Source organism: Myxine glutinosa, chromosome 14 (genome assembly GCF_964187855.1).
Source record: "Myxine glutinosa chromosome 14, kmMyxGlut1.1, whole genome shotgun sequence".
Lineage (NCBI taxonomy): Eukaryota > Metazoa > Chordata > Myxini > Myxiniformes > Myxinidae > Myxine > Myxine glutinosa.
In genome coordinates, this window is record NC_136274.1 from 47,147,876 (window position 1) to 47,165,989 (window position 18,114).

The 18,114-nt window shown below is 50.8% G+C and overlaps 1 protein-coding gene across 1 annotated transcript in view; it reads right to left on the minus strand.

Annotated features, from left to right (window-relative positions):
* The window catches only part of TTK (TTK protein kinase), a gene marked incomplete in the record, with an annotated part of 118,665 nt that overhangs the window by 72,107 nt on the left and 28,444 nt on the right, over positions 1 to 18,114 (minus strand). Inside the window, 2 exon segments of the mRNA XM_078768150.1 lie at positions 424 to 535; positions 1,638 to 1,740. Of these exon segments, the coding sequence (XP_078624276.1) occupies positions 424 to 535; positions 1,638 to 1,740 (215 nt within the window).

Consider the following 18,114-nt stretch of genomic DNA (forward strand, 5'->3'; position numbering starts at 1 on the left):
ATAAATCCCTTTAGTGGTTCAGAAGTTCTTGCAACAACAGAATTTCAATTATCTCATCATCTTTGACCTTTTAAACCCAAAATCGAATCAATTCATCTTTCAATCGTCATACAGTCGGTTCAAGTTATCACGGAAACGAAATGCACCCATGGCCCATGAACATAAGAACAGACACAGCCATACCAGGCAACCCGAAAACATGTCTGGCACCTTTGGCTGTGGAGGAAGAGAAAGTGTGTAGAAATTAAATCTCATAATTCTTAGTTGTTGAAATTTGAATCCTTAACTTCAACCCAAAGTGCATTTTTCTTCACAAACTTGCAATACAATAGCATTTCTACAAATCAAGAACACCACCTAAAACGTGACCGTGCTAGACACATTGGTAAAACTCAAGCACGGACGTCGAGGCAAAAACTTTACCTGTGTATCAACTTTAACGGATTCACTTATGTGCTCCAAAGGTCTTGGAAGGGCATGAGGAGGCACATCCCAAGCCACGTTGCTGGTATCCGACCTGTGCTCAATTTGATCTCTGTTGATAAATGACATTTTAAGAATTTTGACACATATCAACTCCAAGCTTTTCACGATGTCATGGTGCAAATTCAATTGACACGAGACCAACGCAATGCGTTGGGTACGATCAGACATCATTTTTCACAATGGGCAGCAATTTGGTTAGCAGTTTCTCACAAATAATACCGGTCATTCTATTGTGGGTAGGGTCAGTCTGCATGGCAATAATTCCACCTGGTCCTTCATCAGACAAGGGGACCTCAAAATGGGAGATGAATAATCCTTACAAAGCTCAAGGACCAGTTAAAGGATTTCAAATACACAAGCAATACAACCAATTACTCAATTATCCGTTTATTCGGAGAGGATAAATTATTTTGTAAATCACAAATGCTTCAAGCAATTATAAAGTTCGTCAGCCATGATGTACCATGCCCAAGGCAGAGTGTTGGTGCTGCCGAAGCAGCTACGAGGCTACAATCTTGCATGGGTTGCTGTTCTGACTCAGGAAGTTAGGGCAGGAATTACTAAATTGCTCATGGTGCCAGCGATAGCTCGCCTACTCTTCACGAAGAACACCGTGGGATCTTTAACGTCCACCAACAAATCTCGACAGATAGGATGCACAGTCCAACATCCACCCGACGGACGGAAACCACATTGATGAATCACTGCCTGTGAAACACTGGGTTGACAGTTTATAGCTGGATTCGGATTTGAACCCAGGCGACATGGTTTAGAGGTGTGTGCGCATACCCCTGGGCCATTCTGCCATCCTGTTTTAAAGTTACGCATAACACCAAAAAGGTTCACTCGAAGCAGTGTGTTTCACAAGAGCCAGCATGAACCCAATGTCCATTTTGATTTACAGTCAGGATGAGTGATTTTTTTTTCTTTTCTTCAAATTGATTTATCAGTTTCCTGTCATAAAAAAACATGGAAAAAAAGAAAAGAAAAGAACAGTCTGATGCCAAAGGCATGTTGCCATCAAATGGGTTGACAGCAGTTAGGAAGAGCCGTTCGCACTTCATCATTCAGTGAAAGGCTCATCAAGGTGAAGGAACAATGTTGTGATGGCAATATTTCATTCTCAAGAAACACAGGTGAAAGCATTTCACCTGCAAGTGACGAAACCATCCGACGTCGTCTTTTCTTCAGTGTCAGCCTTCAAGGGAGGAGAAGTGTTGCTATTTACACCTGCGGCCTCATTAACAGCGAAACCTGAAGAACATCAAAGGTAAAATTAGACAAATTTTATTTTAAAGACCAGGGGGTTTTAGGGGGGAGGGAGGAGGAAACCCATCAAAATGACAGGCCCCATCACCGCACAGTTGTTGGAGAATAAAACACAGGCTTGTGGATTTACTTTTGTTTCGTAAAGAAAAGGATTATTTTCAGTGATTTCAAACGACAAAGACAGCATTTTTATATCTGAAAGTTCAGAAAGAAGTTCAGAAACAGTACATACACTTCTTTGGAAAATGGGGGAAGGGAGGGAGGGGAGGGAGGAGTTGCAAGCTTCCATATATATATATATATATATAAAAAGAATATAGTGCACCACTGATTGGAAGCTTGAACATGCGTGTGCATATGTAATATATATATATATATATATATATATATATATATATATATATATATATATATATATTGTTGCGGATATGAGATTGGCCTCCATCCATATCCGCTTGTAAATATTCCCCTATTTCCCCAATACTTCCCAACTATCCCCAATCCCCCATTTTCTGTAAACAACACTCTGTAGACCCGACCTCCCCCTATTTCCCCCATTAAATGTCGCATCCAGGTCCACCGCATCTCACGTAGACAACTATAGGACATCTTGCTAGTTATTCTTAGTCTATGTCAGTTAAAGACTCGTTTCCATTAATTCTGACTCTTCGTTGCACCAGAATGTGATTGTATGGCACCGTTAGGAAGTTTAGGACCTCCCAATACCTCCCCGCAGCTCTTCCTCATGGTACAACAACAACAACAACAACAACAACAACAACAACAACAACAACAACAACAGCGGCGGCGGCGCGGGGAGTGTGCGTCCTCACTCCGGCTTGGTTGGTAGGGGGTGTTGAAAGGGCACCAAGCCTTTCCAACGAGCCGCCATCGAGCATGTGCTCGACGGGGTTACCACGTAGGGGCTCGCTGTCAGCTCCTCGTCAAGGGCGGAGCCCGGTAACCCCCCGCACCCAATAGAAGCGGCGGACCGATTCCATCTGGGGCGGAGCCAACGAGCCGAGGGCGTGTCACTCCCCGCTGAGCATGCGCAGGAAGAGGGAGGTGACGTCAGATGCGCTCTCAGCTTGAACAGAGAAGGACGCCACCTCCGAGCGCTGTGACACCGCCCCGCATCTCTGGACTGGACTGAGCTGTATCCTGTCCCTGAGCCAAGGTGCACCTGCCTGTCCTTCCCTGCCATCAATCCCTGTGTAAGTCAGTCTTGTTCCGTTTGTCTGTGGTCTGTCTGGGATAGATAAGATTGTGTCTAAGTGCCTATCTCTTCTGTGCTTTACCTCATACCTTGTAATCTACCCCTTTTCTCCCCCACCAATTATATCCTCCTCCTCCGGTCTTGAGAACTGTACCCCTTGCGTCGTTTCATTTATCCCAGTCGTTGTGTCCTTTCCTTCATTGATTTAGCATAGCGCGATTTGGTCAACGTCGGGTGGAATCGGGTAAACTGTGCGAACACGGCGGCCATTCCGCTCGGCCCATCACAACATCTTAAGTCGTGTCCGTAACAATTGGTGTCGGGAAGTGAGATTGGACCCGAAGCGCGCTTCACGCGCTCAAAATTATTAACGGTGAAATTTGTGTTGTTTTAAAATAAAAACCCGAATTTTGAAAGTCGCGCTATGGCAGATCAAGACGGCTGGGTTCCGGTAGAGGAGTGAGGCAGGGTCGATCCAGGACCAAATTGAGGGACATGAGGAGAGCGAAGCAGCGAGGGCGGCAGGTTCGCAAAATGGCGTCCTCGCGCACGAGGTTACGGGCGCGCAAAATGGCGCCTCGCAGATGGCTACGGCGACCGCGCCCGCGACCGTAGCAGCGCCGCTGGTAGATTTGAACCTTTTTTTAATACAAATGAAGGCCCTTATGGCCCAGAATAGCGAGAAATTGAGGGAGGACATGGGGTCCAATAGCGAGAAATTGAGGGAGGACATGGGGGCCAATAGCCAACGGTTAGAACAAAGGATGGGGTCCAATAGCGAGAAATTGAGGGAGGACATGGGGGCCCAGATCGGAGGGTTAGGGAGTAGAATAGAGGGATTAGGAAACAAATTTGAGGGATTAGACACTAGATTAGGGGAAATACAGGAGGGGTTAACGGGGGTAGAAAACAGAATGGCCGCTCAAGAGAATCAAATGGAAGGGATGAAAAAGGGGTTAGAGGGGTTAGAAAACAGTATGGAAGGCAAATTGAGGGACATGAGGGACCAAGCGGAAAGGGAAGTTAAAAAAATGGGGCAGCAGATAGAGGGGGTCAGAATGGGGGTAGAAACTAAATTGGATGCTCACAGGGAGGAAATGGAGCAGATGAGGGTGGCATCTGGGCAGGAGATGCAAGTGATGGGAGAAGAGATCAGAAGAGGTGTGAGTGAGGTCGGAGGAGTGCGCGAGGAGGTGAGGCACTGTAAGGAGCACATGGAGAAGGAGGTGAGAAAGGGGACTGTAAAATTGCAAGGTGGTATAGAGGAGTTGACGCTGGGAGTAGAACAACTGACAGTGGGACAAAAGGAGTTGGGGGACCAGGTAAAGAAGAACACAGCGGTAATAGAGGGTTTAAAATCGACACAGAAGGAGATGAAAAAGGACGTAGGGGTAATTAAAAAAGAGTGTCAGACGGTACACGAGGACCTGACGAGGAAAATGAACAAGGTGGTAGAGGTGATGGAGGTTAGAGCGGGAGGTGCGGGAGCACATAGAAAAAAATAAGGTGGAGTTAGAGGAAGAACTTAAGGGGTCGCACGAGGAGATGAAGGAGGTGAAGCAGAAATTAGAAGAAGTGGAAGAAGGGGTGAGCGAAATTAAGAAGCGACGGAGAGAGGATAAGAAAGAGATAAAGGAGGAAGTAAAAGAATTGGTCCAAAGTCTGTGTTCGGATCGTGATGATGTGCTCATTAACCGGATGAGGGATTCGCAGGTGATGGAGGAGAAGCAAAGAGAAAGAGGACCCGGTGTAGGTGGTGACCAATATGGTCGTGCGTATGATGCGCCAGGTGATTTAATAAGCTTGGGGGTCGAGATAGACCCGGATGTTCATGAGGCCAAGAGTGAGGTGTATGGCTGGTCCGGAGGGTATGGAACGAGGGTGCGAGCGAGAGGGTCCGGTGATGGGAGAGGTGCGAGGTGTGAGTGAGCAAGGTTGTGGTGGTATGGAATGGGTAGCGGGTTGCGGAAGTGTGACCCATGCATCGACACCAACAGGGGTAGTTTTTAGAGGGACAGGGGAGGCACGAGAGCCCCTTGGGGGTAATGTACTGTGGGGGCCCGGCCGGTTCGGCCCCGCGCTGACCCCGCAAGGGGCGACGCACGGGGTCCGGCAGGCGGGCAACGACTCGCATACGAGGTGGTCCCACAAGGTCCCACTCGCGCCGTATGACGGCAAGAGTGATCTACGCGCGTACCTGGCGCAGTTTGACTGTGTGTAAGGGCAACGGTTGGGGTGAGGACGAAGGTGGAGTACACCTGGTGGCCGCATTGCGCGGCGCGGCGGCGGAGGTGCTGACGGCATTACCACCGGGTGCTCTCACCCTGCCAGCCCTCCGCGACGCCCTAATTAATCGATTCGGCGTTGAACAGCAGAGCGAGCTTGTTAAAGCTCAGCTCGCGCTGCGAAAACGCAAGCCCCAGGAAGCCATCGGGGAACTTGCCCACGACATTCGCCGCGCAGTGGGGATCGCACATGCTAGCATGGCAGCGGATTCCCGGGAAAGCCTGGCGCTGGACCATTTTATCCAGGCCCTCCCGGATATTGAGCTCCGGCAACAGCTCGCCATGTGGCACCCGCAGACTCTGAGCCAGGCGGCTGACGCTGCGGCCCGTTGGGAAGCAGCGAGGCCCCTGGCCCGGGGGAGCGAGCGTCACGCAATGGCGGTCCGCCAGGTGGGACCCCCGATGGAGGGCGGACCCCTTAGGGGGCCTACCCCCGACGTGGGTCCTGACCTGGCGGGCATGGTCCGGAGGCTGGTGGACCAGCGCCTGGCGGAACCTGGACCATGGCAGGCGGCCCCTGAGGTGGCCCGCGGTGTACCACGAACGGGTAATCCAATTCGGACCTTCAGGGGGGGAAATTTGGAATTCCGGAGACAAGCACCTTATCAGGTGAGGTGCTATACTTGCAACCGTCTGGGTCACCTGGCGCGGCACTGTCGAGCCACGCGCCGGGATGATCCCCGGCGGTTGAGATCCTTAACTCCACCCAGGGGGGAGCGGGTTAGCCGACCCCAGACACCCCCCCGCCAGACCCCGGGAAACTAGAAGGCCTTACACCGGCGAGCAGGCGCCCCCGTGGATTGCCCCGGCTTTAGATGCCGAGGCGGGACCCAGTACCTCTGAATAAGGGGGGCTTATTAGTGCCAGAGGACTGGGGGATTGATGAGCGATGGGCCCGGTGGGTAAGGGTGGCATCCCTGCCACCCTTCCCATGTGTGGGGCAAATGCGCTATAGTTTATGGGGTGTATGGCAGTGAAAACTAGCCCGGGTGGGTTAGGTTATATTGTTAGGGATCTAGCGAAGATGACATTAGGTGACGTTAAGGTTTAGATAGTGACTGATACCTGTAGTGGGGAAGTAGTAGCTTCGTGTTTGATAATGACGAGGGAGCGCAATAGTTTAAAGGGACGACTGGGAAGCGCAAGTTTCAGAGGGGAGTAGTTAGACGAGATGATGCTGTGTGAGAACTGGACAGGTATGTGGAGCAGTGTATGAGTAGTGAGTGTTGTGGATCAGCGCGAATGTGCTTGGGGGAGAGAAGGGTGCAGGCGGCACCAAGTATGAGAGCACAGGTGTGCAAGTACAGGTGTGTGGAATACATGGAGTATTGGAATGAGTGGTGTGGAGAGAGTTGGAGTAAGTGGTACGGAGTGGTGTGCATGGTGCGAAGGTGTGAATGGGGGAAGAGAGGACCCCTTTCACGAGTACCCGGGGCGGGTAGTGTAAGTGTTAGGTAGAGGGTATAGGTAAATTGTGGTTGGATATTGGCATTTGTGGTGCGGTTGCAGAATGGTATTGTGGATGGGTGCATTAGTGTTGTGGAAATGGCTGGGCGTGTAGCCTGTTAGTGTGTGTAGTTGGTTTGGGCACTCCACCACTGTGAGGATGTCGGCCAGGTGAGGCCGCAGGTGGGCTCTGGGAGCTGTTAGTGTCAGTGGGTGCCTGAGGATCCCGGGTGTGGATCGGGCAGCCCGTGCCAGAGAGGGCACTGAGGGGGTGAGAGTGCGAGAGGGCCTTCCCCAGTTAGTTAGGTTAGGGTGAGGAGCAGGTAAGCTCGGGTGGCAACTACAGTGGTGGAGGTGTGCAGGTGGGTAGACCTGCTGGGAGAGCTACACGTCACAGCCCAGAAATTGTGCAAGGGCACCGGGAGATGAATCGGGGGAGTGAGACCCCAAATTGAGAAGCACCACAGTTTGGTCAATGGGAATTGGTTTTTTAGAACCCATAGTGTAACTTGGCCAATGGATTGGCAGGGAAAGACCCCGGGTAATGTAAAGTTGTTAAAGTCATTTAGGAAATAGTTAGGATTGATGAACCTGTCGCACCATACGCAGCCACTTACCTGAGGTGATGATGATGACTCCACACCTGTGTTCCTTTGTTCTGTGTTGCAGGAAATGAGAATTGCTGTGTGGATTTGTGAGACGCATCACGACGTGGATGAGACATTGGGGTGATTCCATCTCTCCCTCCTTAGGAGGGACTGATGATAAATTGGTGATGGCAAATTTTGATGTTGAGTTGGAAATGGCAAATTTGATTGGTTAGGAGGGAGAGAAGACGAATTTGGTTTATGGGAGGAACGGGGAAGACAGTAGGGACGGTTGTTGATGTGTAAAGTAGATGTTTATGGGTAGTGTTGTGTTTTGTGGATACCGTAAGGGGTAAGGGAGGGGCAATGTAGGTTACCTGGTGGGGGGGGGGGGGGCGTACGGTAGGAACGTACCTGTCTCACCTGGTTCCCATGTGCCCCCAGTGTGCATTACCTTATATTGTGTGCACTTTTGCGCCCTTACCACCTTACTCACTTGTCTTCTTTTGTCTCCCACCTCCGAGGATCTGGCTTTGGGGCGGAGAGAGAGGAGAGAGAGGTGCTGGCTCCGCAGTTGTGGGCCTGTACTTTCGCTGCTTGCTGCCTGGATCGATACACCATATGGACCGCAATTTTTGTGGCCGCCCACAATGGACCGCAGTTCTTTTGCGGGCAAGCACCACCCGTTGATGGACCTCTGGGTCAACGTGGCACCTATGCCATACAGGTGAACCACTTATAGTTGGCCCCCTGACAGCCACAATTTAGAAATGGACGCGGTTGGCGCCTGTCTTTATTCCTAAAGAAGCCAGAAGGCCAAGTGCACTCCATAAAGGCAAGACCAGCGGCAGAACATCGGCCGGCTGCGACACCACCGGTGACCATGGACACTTGATTGTGCATTTTTTATGAACACTTTATTGGTGCACCGGATGGTGCTGACTGTGTGTATGGGGTGGTGCTTTTGGTGCTTGGATGGGGTGCTCTGCACATTATTAAAGGCCGTAGGGCCACAGGGCACTCGTGGGTTGGTGTATCGATGCTGGCATGCGTGCTCTCTCTATGCATAACATCTGCATGTGTTCCTCAAAGAACAGGTCCTGGATCGTAGTGTAAATATCAGTGTAGTCTTGTATAAATAATGCTCCCTACCGGCTGTATGTTTAGTTTGAGGATTCTTTCCGCGATTCGGTTATCCTGTGGGTGTGTTTCTGTGAGGAGAAGGGTGCAACGTCGCAGGGGGACATATTTACTCATTTGTGAACATCTGTAAAACTGTCGCACTCAGGGTTGAGTTAATAGTAGAGGGAACTACATCTGAGTGACACACTAAAGTAAGTAAAAATTTATCGGGTCGGGACGCCCCGAGGTAGAGAAGGGTGCAATGTTGCGGATATGAGATTGGCCTCCATCCATATCCGCTTGTAAATATTCCCCTATTTCCCCAATACTTCCCAACTATCCCCAATCCCCCATTCCCTAGTCCCATTTTCTGTAAACAACACTCTGTAGACCCGACCTCCCCCTATTTCCCCCATTAAATGTCGCATCCAGGTCCACCGCATCTCACGTAGACAACTATAGGACATCTTGCTAGTTATTCTTAGTCTATGTCAGTTAAGGACTCGTTTCCATTCATTCTGACTCTTCGTTGCACCAGAATGTGATTGTATGGCACCGTTAGGAAGTTTAGGACCTCCCAATACCTCCCCGCAGCTCTTCCTCATGGTACAACAACAACAACAACAACAACAACAACAACAACAACAACAACAACAACAGCGGCGGCGGCGCGGGGAGTGTGCGTCCTCACTCCGGCTTGGTTGGTAGGGGGTGTTGAAAGGGCACCAAGCCTTTCCAACGAGCCGCCATCGAGCATGTGCTCGACGGGGTTACCACGTAGGGGCTCACTGTCAGCTCCTCGTCAAGGGCGGAGCCCGGTAACCCCCCGCACCCAACAGAAGCGGCGGACCGATTCCATCTGGGGCGGAGCCAATGAGCCAAGGGCGTGTCACTCCCCGCTGAGCATGCGCAGGAAGAGGGAGGTGACGTCAGATGCGCTCTCAGCTTGAACAGAGAAGGACGCCACCTCCGAGCGCTGTGACACCGCCCCGCATCTCTGGACTGGACTGAGCTGTATCCTGTCCCTGAGCCAAGGTGCACCTTGCGCTATCGACTGCCTGTCCTTCCCTGCCATCAATCCCTGTGTAAATCAGTCTTGTTCCGTTTGTCTGTGGTCTGTCTGGGATAGATAAGATTGTGTCTAAGTGCCTATCTCTTCTGTGCTTTACCTCATACCTTGTAATCTACCCCTTTTCTCCCCCACCAATTATATCCTCCTCCGGAGGTCTTGAGACCTGTACCCCTTGCGTCGTTTCATTTATCCCAGTCGTTGTGTCCTTTCCTTCATTGATTTAGCATAGCGATTTGGTCAACGTCGGGTGGAATCGGGTAAACTGTGCGAACACGGCGGCCATTCCGCTCGGCCCATCACAACATCTTCAGTCGTGTCCGTAACAATATATATATATTGTTACGGAACCACTTCCAATAATTAAACCTGTGTTATTCCTTCCACTCGATCATTCCTGTGATTTCCTCAATGACTAAGCGTGGTACGAATAGAACCGCTCTAATCGGGGTCCAATATTTAACGGTAACTGCACGGACCACGTGGTACTCAATCCGCTTGATGTACCCAAATCACACGTGGCTCGTGCGAGGCTTGCTTCCCCGCTTCAGTGGCGGCGCAGGGATTGAGGTACAAGCAAGACTTGGTCCCAAAACCCTACCTTACGTTTGCCCGGAAGAGACGTTTCAAGTCTCTCGGTTCCGCCAAGCCCAGCAAGAACAAGGGGCTTAATTCCCCCTTGGTAAGGGTAGGAAGGGCGGCGGAAAACCATAACTACATATATATATATATATATATATATATATATATATATATATATATATATATATATATATATATATGTTAGCTTGGCTCAGCTTAGCTCGCCTCACCAAGCACGTTACTGAGGAACGGGCTTATTTTAGCTGAGGATAATGACTGTACCTGAGTTGCTGTGTTGTCATGATTTACACCAATCATAATACAAACAATCATAATACAACAAACATAATACAAACAATTACTTTGCACAAATGTATTTGTTGTTTGTGATATTACATTTTTATAGGCAATTTAGGTTGAAGCTACAGGTTGAATTTTTTTTTTTTTTTTTTTTTTTCAAGAAAGAACCCCTCAGCACATACATAGGGGAGGGGTCGGTACCGACTGGAAATTTGGAACGATTACACACCACCACATAATTCAAAACACCTCACCACCACAAAATTAAAAACACACCACCACGAAATTAAAAACACCTCACCACCACAAAATTAAAAACACCTCACCACCACAAAATTAAAAACACCACCACCACCACAAACTGAAAAACACCACCACCACCACGTAGCTTCGGGTTGGCTTAGCGGTTAGGGTGCAGGCCTGGGATCCTAGGATCCTGGGTTCGAATCCTGGTCGATCGCTAAATTAACACCAGGGGGGTTGACTCAGCCTGTCATCCTTCCGAGGTCGGCAAATTGAGTACCAGCTTGCTGGGATGAATGATCCCGGTGCGAACCCCGGCTTAGAACAGGTACACCGTATCCCTGCGCATCGAAGAGGCGACTAAGGGTTGGCGTCAGGAAGGGCATCCGGCCATAAAAACATTGCCTCAAACAGGGAACCATGATTGTCATGGGGCCCGCAAGGCTAACCCCCGCTCTAGCGGGGAAAATGGCCTTAAAACGATCATTCATTCATTCATTCATTCACCACAAAATTAAAAACACCTCACCAGCACAAAATTAAAAACACCATTTACCGATTCGCGATAAGGTCCATGCCTTAGGGCTGCCACGGTCGACGGTATCGACCATCATATTCATGATCGGGAACGTATTCTCGCATCCGTCACTGAAAAAGCGCGGCTGGCTAAGACTGCTAAAATGTGTGTTTGTGTTCGGTGCATAACATAATCTTATTAATTTTATTTGTTATTCTTTACAAATTCATTTATTCATTGTGTTCATTACTCATTAAAAAAATATATGACTAAAATGTGTTTTTAGTGTTCTTTAAGGTTTAGCGATAGTTATATACTTTCGCGAGTTATTTACTCTAGTTTTACGGTGTTTGTCTTCATTTTAAGGCATTTTAAAGGCTTTTTTTCTTCTTTTTTTCTTGTATACAAGATCGAGGCTCGTGAAAGAGCTAAAAGGCATTACGCCCGGTTTACATCAAAAACAGAGTTACGTCACGGCTTATGGAACCAATTTATGACGTAGGCCGGGGTATTACTGCATATATATATATATATATATATATATATATATATATATATATATATATATATATATATATATATATATATATATATATATATATATACACAGCTGCGGTTTTGAGTTTTGTACAATGAAGGTTAAATTTCCCCCTCATAGTTAGTCACATTACAACATGTAGCCTCGCGATAGTTCAGTTATCTCTTAGTATTTGTGAGCATAGTCCTTTTCCTGTGTTAGTTTTGCGTTGAGTTGAATAATGTGTAGTGTGGCGGACACAAGGGACACGAATTCAGCGCACCAGCAGGTGGCGCGAACGTCCAGGCGGGGAACTGGCATGCATGCCCCGCCTATCGACCGATCGGCCACGCCCGGGGACTAGGCGTGGCCTCGGGATATACATGCGGGCTCTAAGCTCGAGCCCGCTCAGTGCTGAAGTACGAGCTTTCGAATAAAGACTGTTATACCAACGCGTTGTGGCCGACCTCTCTGGCAATCGAGTAGTGTGTGCGCAGCACCACACTGGTGACCCCGATTGGTTCAGCCGTTGCTGACCACCGAACGCACCATGGCCACCAACGCCGTCACAGTTAAACTCCCGGAGTTTTGGGAGGCACAAGCCGACGTTTGGTTGGTCCAGGCCAATGCTCAATTTCAGCTCCGAGGCATAACGGCGGACGAGACCCGGTACTAACACGTGGTCGCCGCCCTCGGGCCCGGCACTGCCACCCGAGTCGTGTCCATCCTTCGGCGCCTGCCGGGCGACAACAAATACGAGGCGCTCAAACGTCTCCTGCTCGCCACGTTCGGGCTCACGGAGATCGAACGGGCCGACCGCCTCCTGGACCTTCCCGAACTCGGCGACACACGACCATCCGTGCGGATGGATTTTATGCTGTCGCTGCTTGGTGACCAACCCCCGGATTTCTTATTCCGGGCGCTTTTCCTACGCCAGCTACACGCACAGGTACGCCTCGTGCTGGCCGGTTCCAAGATAAAGGAACCCCGTGCCCTGGCCGTAGAGGCCGACAAGTTTTTCGCGGCCTGCGACACGGGGTCGGTGTACGGTGCTGCCGTAGTGGATCCCGGGGCAGAGGCTACAGCGCCCCCGGCTTCCCTCGTGGCCGCTGCTGCGCCCTGCCCACTCCCGCCGCCGCCGCCAACACCACGGCCGCCGCCGCAAACCTGGTGCTACTACCACACCAGGTTCGGCCGCAAGGCTAAAACGTGTCGCCCGCCGTGCTCTTTTGACAGGTCGGGAAACGACCGGGCCGGCGCTCATTAGCGGCCCTGAGCGTCGGCCATTCCGGCAGCCTCCTGTTCATCACGGACACCTTGTCCGGGCGCCGTTTTCTTTGTGACAGGAGCGCAGGTAAGCGTTCTCCCAGCCTCCATGTCCGACAAGCAAACCGCGGGCCGGGGCCCCGCTTTGCATGCCGCCAACCGTACACCCATCTGCACATTCGGGAAGCGTTGCCTCTCACTGCGGTTCGGAGGGCAGCGCTTTCAATGGTCGTTCGTGACCGCCAGCGTGCCAATGGCACTGCTCGGTGCGGACTTCCTATGTGCGAATGGGCTGTTGGTCGACGTGAAGCGCAGACGGCTCGTCCAGGCCGAAACCTTCAGCTCGCTCGCTTGTTCGCTGAGTGGCTCACCGAGCGGCTTGCTGGAGGGTTCCGTCCCGGCGAGTTTAGTTTGCACGTTTCCGGCAGCGGACGACTTTACCCGCCTCCTCGCCAGTTTCCCGGCCCTCACACGGCCCACCTTCTCAGCGGTGGCCGTTAAACACGGGGTGGAGCACCATATGCCCACGGTCGGGCCGCCGGTCTATGCCCGGGTACGCCGACTCGAGCCCACGAAGCTCGCGGTGGTGAAAGCGGAGTTCGCCACGCTGGAGCGGCTGGGGATCATACGGCGCTCCAACAGCGCTTGGGCTTCTCTGCACATTGTGCCGAAGCCCGGCGGAGGATGGCGGCCGTGCGGGGACTACCGCCGGCTCAATGATGCCACCACCCCTGACCACCACCCGGTCCCGCACATCCAGGACTTTACCGCCCGGTTGGCAAACACGACCGTGTTTTCCAAGGTGGACCTCATCCGGGGCTACCACCAGGTCCCCGCGTCCCGAAGACGGCCGTCATTACCCCTTTCGGACTCCAAGTTCCTGAGGATGCCTTTCGGGTTGAAGAATGCGGCCCAGGCGTTCCAACGGCTTATGGACAGCATCTTGCGTGACTTACCTTTCCTGTTTGTCTACCTGGACGACATCCTGGTCGCGAGCGCGTCCCGGGAGGAGCACCTGCGCCACCTCCGCACGCTCTTCGAACGCCTGGGCCAGCATGGCCTAATCATCAACCCCACCAAGTGCCGTTTCGGCGTCGCTACCATCGATTTCTTGGGGCACCGCATCACCAGGCACGGGGCCGTCCCTTTACCGGCCAAGGTGGAGGCGGCCAGGGATTTCCCGCGGGGCTCCACGATCAAGGGGCTCCAGGAGTTCCTGGGCATGGTAAATTTTTACCACCGCTTCGTGCCCCACGTCACCCAGCTCCTCCGCCCCTTGCACGAGGCCCTCCGGGGCAAGCCGGGCAAAGGTGACATCGCCTGGTCGGAGCCGATGACCGCGGCGTTTGCGGGCGCAAAGCTGGCCCTGGCCGACGCCACCATGCTGGCGCACCCGGCGCCCGATGCACCGATCGCCCTCACCACTGACGCGTCGGACTCCGCGGTGGGCGCGGTGCACGAGCAATGGGTGCGTGGTGCTTGGCAACCGCTGGCGTTTTTTAACCGGCAGCTTTGCCCGCACGAACGCCACGATAGCACCTTCGACCGCGAGCTACTCGGGCTCCACCTGGAGCGGACAGGTGCATTTGATGATTGGCTTCACAGTCGAGTATACAAGGGTTGTTGCGTTCTGTATTAGTGGAAAACTGCTGCACATCTCCAAAAGTTATTGCCGCTTCCTCTGGAGATGGTCCGTCAACTCGACAATGCTGTTTGTCATTGAGTGGTGGCTTTACGAAATTACACAGCGTGCTAATGCTCGGCAGTATGGCATCACTCAAGGTCAGGTGTCAAACATCCTGAAACAAAATGCTCAGAGGGGTGTCCCTACTCCAATACCGAGGCCAGGACGTCCACGCAGAACCACAAGGAGAGATGATCGCCAGCTGCACAGGTTATTCTGCAATGGCCGTACCAAGTCAGCTAATCGGCTTCGGGTTGAGTGGCAGCAACTGACAAATGTGCCTGTATTCAGAAGGCTAGTCAACCAATGACTGATTCAAGCAGGCTGTCGTGCCAGGCGTCCCCTGAGAAAGCCACGCCTGACCAGACAACACAGCCAGCGCCGATTGCAGTGGGCCAGAGAGCACCGTCAATGGCAGCCAGGAAACTGGAATCACGTGACCTTCAGTGACTAGTCTAGATTTCTGGTCTATCGTCAAGATGGCCGCGTCCGAGTGCACAGACAAGTGCATGAAGCCCACAATGAAGATTGTATAGTGCCAAGAGTCCAAGCTGGAGGTGGTGGGGTGACCGTTTGGGCTGCTTTTCATGCTGGGGGCAAAACTGACCTGGTTGTTCTGAATGGAAACCTGAACGAGTTCAAGTACAGGGTCATTCTGGAAGAAACATTGCTTCCATTTGCTCCTGCAGCCTTTCGAGGAAACTTTGTCTTCCAAGATGACAATGCACGGCCTCATCATGCTCGCATGATCCAACACTTTCTTGCTGACCATGGTGTAGAGCATATGGAGTGGCCGGCGATGTCCCCGGATATGAATCCGATAGAGAACTTGTGGGCAGAATTAACGCGTCAAATAGACAACTTGGACCAGCAGCCTACCTCTGTGCGTGAATTGCAGCAGACTATTGTCACTGCATGGCAAGCGATTCCTGTCCAAAACTTGGCAAATCTCATGAACAGCATGCCTCGACGTGTACGTGCTCTCCTGAATGCTCGTGGGGTTTACACGAAGTACTGAACTGTAATTTTACTGTCCGTAATCCGTCACAATTTAGCTTTTGTTGAAAAAAAATTTGGCTAATGTGCAAAATAAAGAGATCCTTCTGGAAAACGTACAGAAGTTTAACACTGTACTGTCCGTGAATTGAGTTCGATATCAGTTTACATCACTTTCAAGGATCAATTTATTTCCATCGAAATGTCAAATGTGTTTTTTGTTTCTTTTAAAGGTCACATTAACAAAATCTAGAATAATTTCAACATAATTCCAATGAACTTTTGGTTCTAAGTCATCTTGAAAAGTAAGTTCACCCCCACAAAAAGAATATTCCATATTAAATGCCAAGTCTGTATATATAGAGAGATATATATATATATTGTTACGGACGCGGTTAAAGGATGTTATTTTACCGAGCGGTGGTATTACCGCGACCGAACAGTTATTCCCCGACTAGAACCCGATTCCACCCAAACGTTGGCCATATCGCACCGCAGCTGCTCAATCTGGAAAACTCTAAAGCGACCGAATACAAAGAGGAAGAAGACGTACAGAAGAGTAATAGGATTTATTATTTACACATATAAGCAAGGAGGAAGCAGTCACGTTTATTTACAGAAGATATTAGATACACAGTGCAACGCTAGCTTACCTACAGTCTTAATTAACCCAGGGACAGAACAAACAAGAACAGACTCACGCGGGGAATGATGATAGGACTGGCGGGAGATGGATGGCTGGCGGGATAGGGAGGTCCAACTGGTCCTGCAACCGATCGACTCGTTGGGCAGCCGCCGCTCCTTCGCGGCCCTGCTCCAAACTGCCGTCCAGGCCTCACGCTGCTGTGGCTGCAGTTTCGGTGGCTCCAGCTGCAGTAAATGCAGTTTCGGTGGCTCGAGCTGCAGTAAATGCAGTTTCGGTGGCTCGAGCTGCAGTAAATGCAGTTTCGGTGGCTCGAGCTGCAGCTCAACTCTGGACTTCTCTCGGACTCAACTCAAAGCGCCTCTCTTGGACTCAACCGCTTGGACTCCCTCTCGTCTCTCTGTAAAAGCTCATCTCTCGGGAAACGCCCTGCCTGCGGGTTATATAGGCCCCGCCCCTCAACCTTCGCGACCCTCCTCGATGTTTCTCTCCACACCCTCTCCAAGTCCAACCCCTTGTTCGTGGTTGGTTGAGTGGGGCTGACTCACTCCTCCCCTCTATGACGAGGTGGGGACCCGCCTTTCTTCCCCAACCCTGCCTCGTGGCCAATGGCGGCAATTGTTGGTTGGCAATGCGAATGGCAATTGAGGAAAAGGGGGAATGGAAGTTTTGGGAGTGGGAATGAAAGGAATCTATCTCTTTCACTGGTGCAATGGAGTATTTCAATTAATGGGAGACACAGCCTTACCCTAAAACACATAATAAGATATAAGCTATTGAACAGGGGTATTCTATGATTAGCTGTGGTGTGGATGCTTTATGGACTAATTATGGGACGCCCTTTGACCTTTACACAGCTCCGGAGGCAGGAGGCGCAGACTCAAGCAATAATAATAATACACACAATCCAAAAAAAATACAGTCCTCATATCCACAACAATATATATATATATATATATATATATATATATATATATATATACACAGTGGAACCTTGACTTACGAGTGCCCCAACTTACGAGTTTTTCGAGATACGAGCCGTCGCTCGGGCGGTTTATTGCTTTGAGATGCGAGCCGAGATCCGAGTTACGAGCTTTCGCCACCCGGTCACGTGGTTATCTTGCCGTGCAAGTACAGTATCTGTCGTATAGCGCTGCATTTTTGTTTTCGCATTTTGGTTATTTCGGAAAATTTCTTAGTTTTAACCATGGGGCCTAAGAAAGTGAGTGGCAAGTGCAGTGCTGAGAAGAAGAAGAGGATGATGTGCTTGGATATAAAACACGCAATCGTCGAAAAACATGAGCGAGGTGTCGAGGAGGACGTATATAACGGCAGAGGAGAAGAGCATGCCAGGCCACAACTTGTGGATATAAAACAGGCAATCGTCGTGTTTTATATAAAACTTGTGCTTGGATATAAAACACGCAATCGTCGAAAAACATGAGCGAGGTGCCGAGGAGGACGTATATAACGGCAGAGGAGAAGAGCATGCCAGGCCACAACTTGTTCAGAATGCCGGCGATAGCTCACCTTCTCTTTGTGGAAAACACGGTACTGAGAAGAAGAGGATGATGTGCTTGGATATAAAACACGCAATCGTCGAAAAACACGAGCGAGGTGCCGAGGAGGACGTATATAACGGCAGAGGAGAAGAGCATGCCAGGCCACAACTTGTTCAGAGTGCCGGCGATAGCTCGCCTTCTCTTTGTGGAAAACACGGTGAGATCCTTAACATCCAACAACTAATGGGACGCAAACGGGGCGCCCAGTTTAGCGGTACACCCATTGATGAATCACCCTGCCTGTGATTCACCCATGACAGGTTATAGCTGGGTCGGGATTCAAACCCAGGCTGGACAGTTTAGACTTTAGAGTCAAGTGTGCGT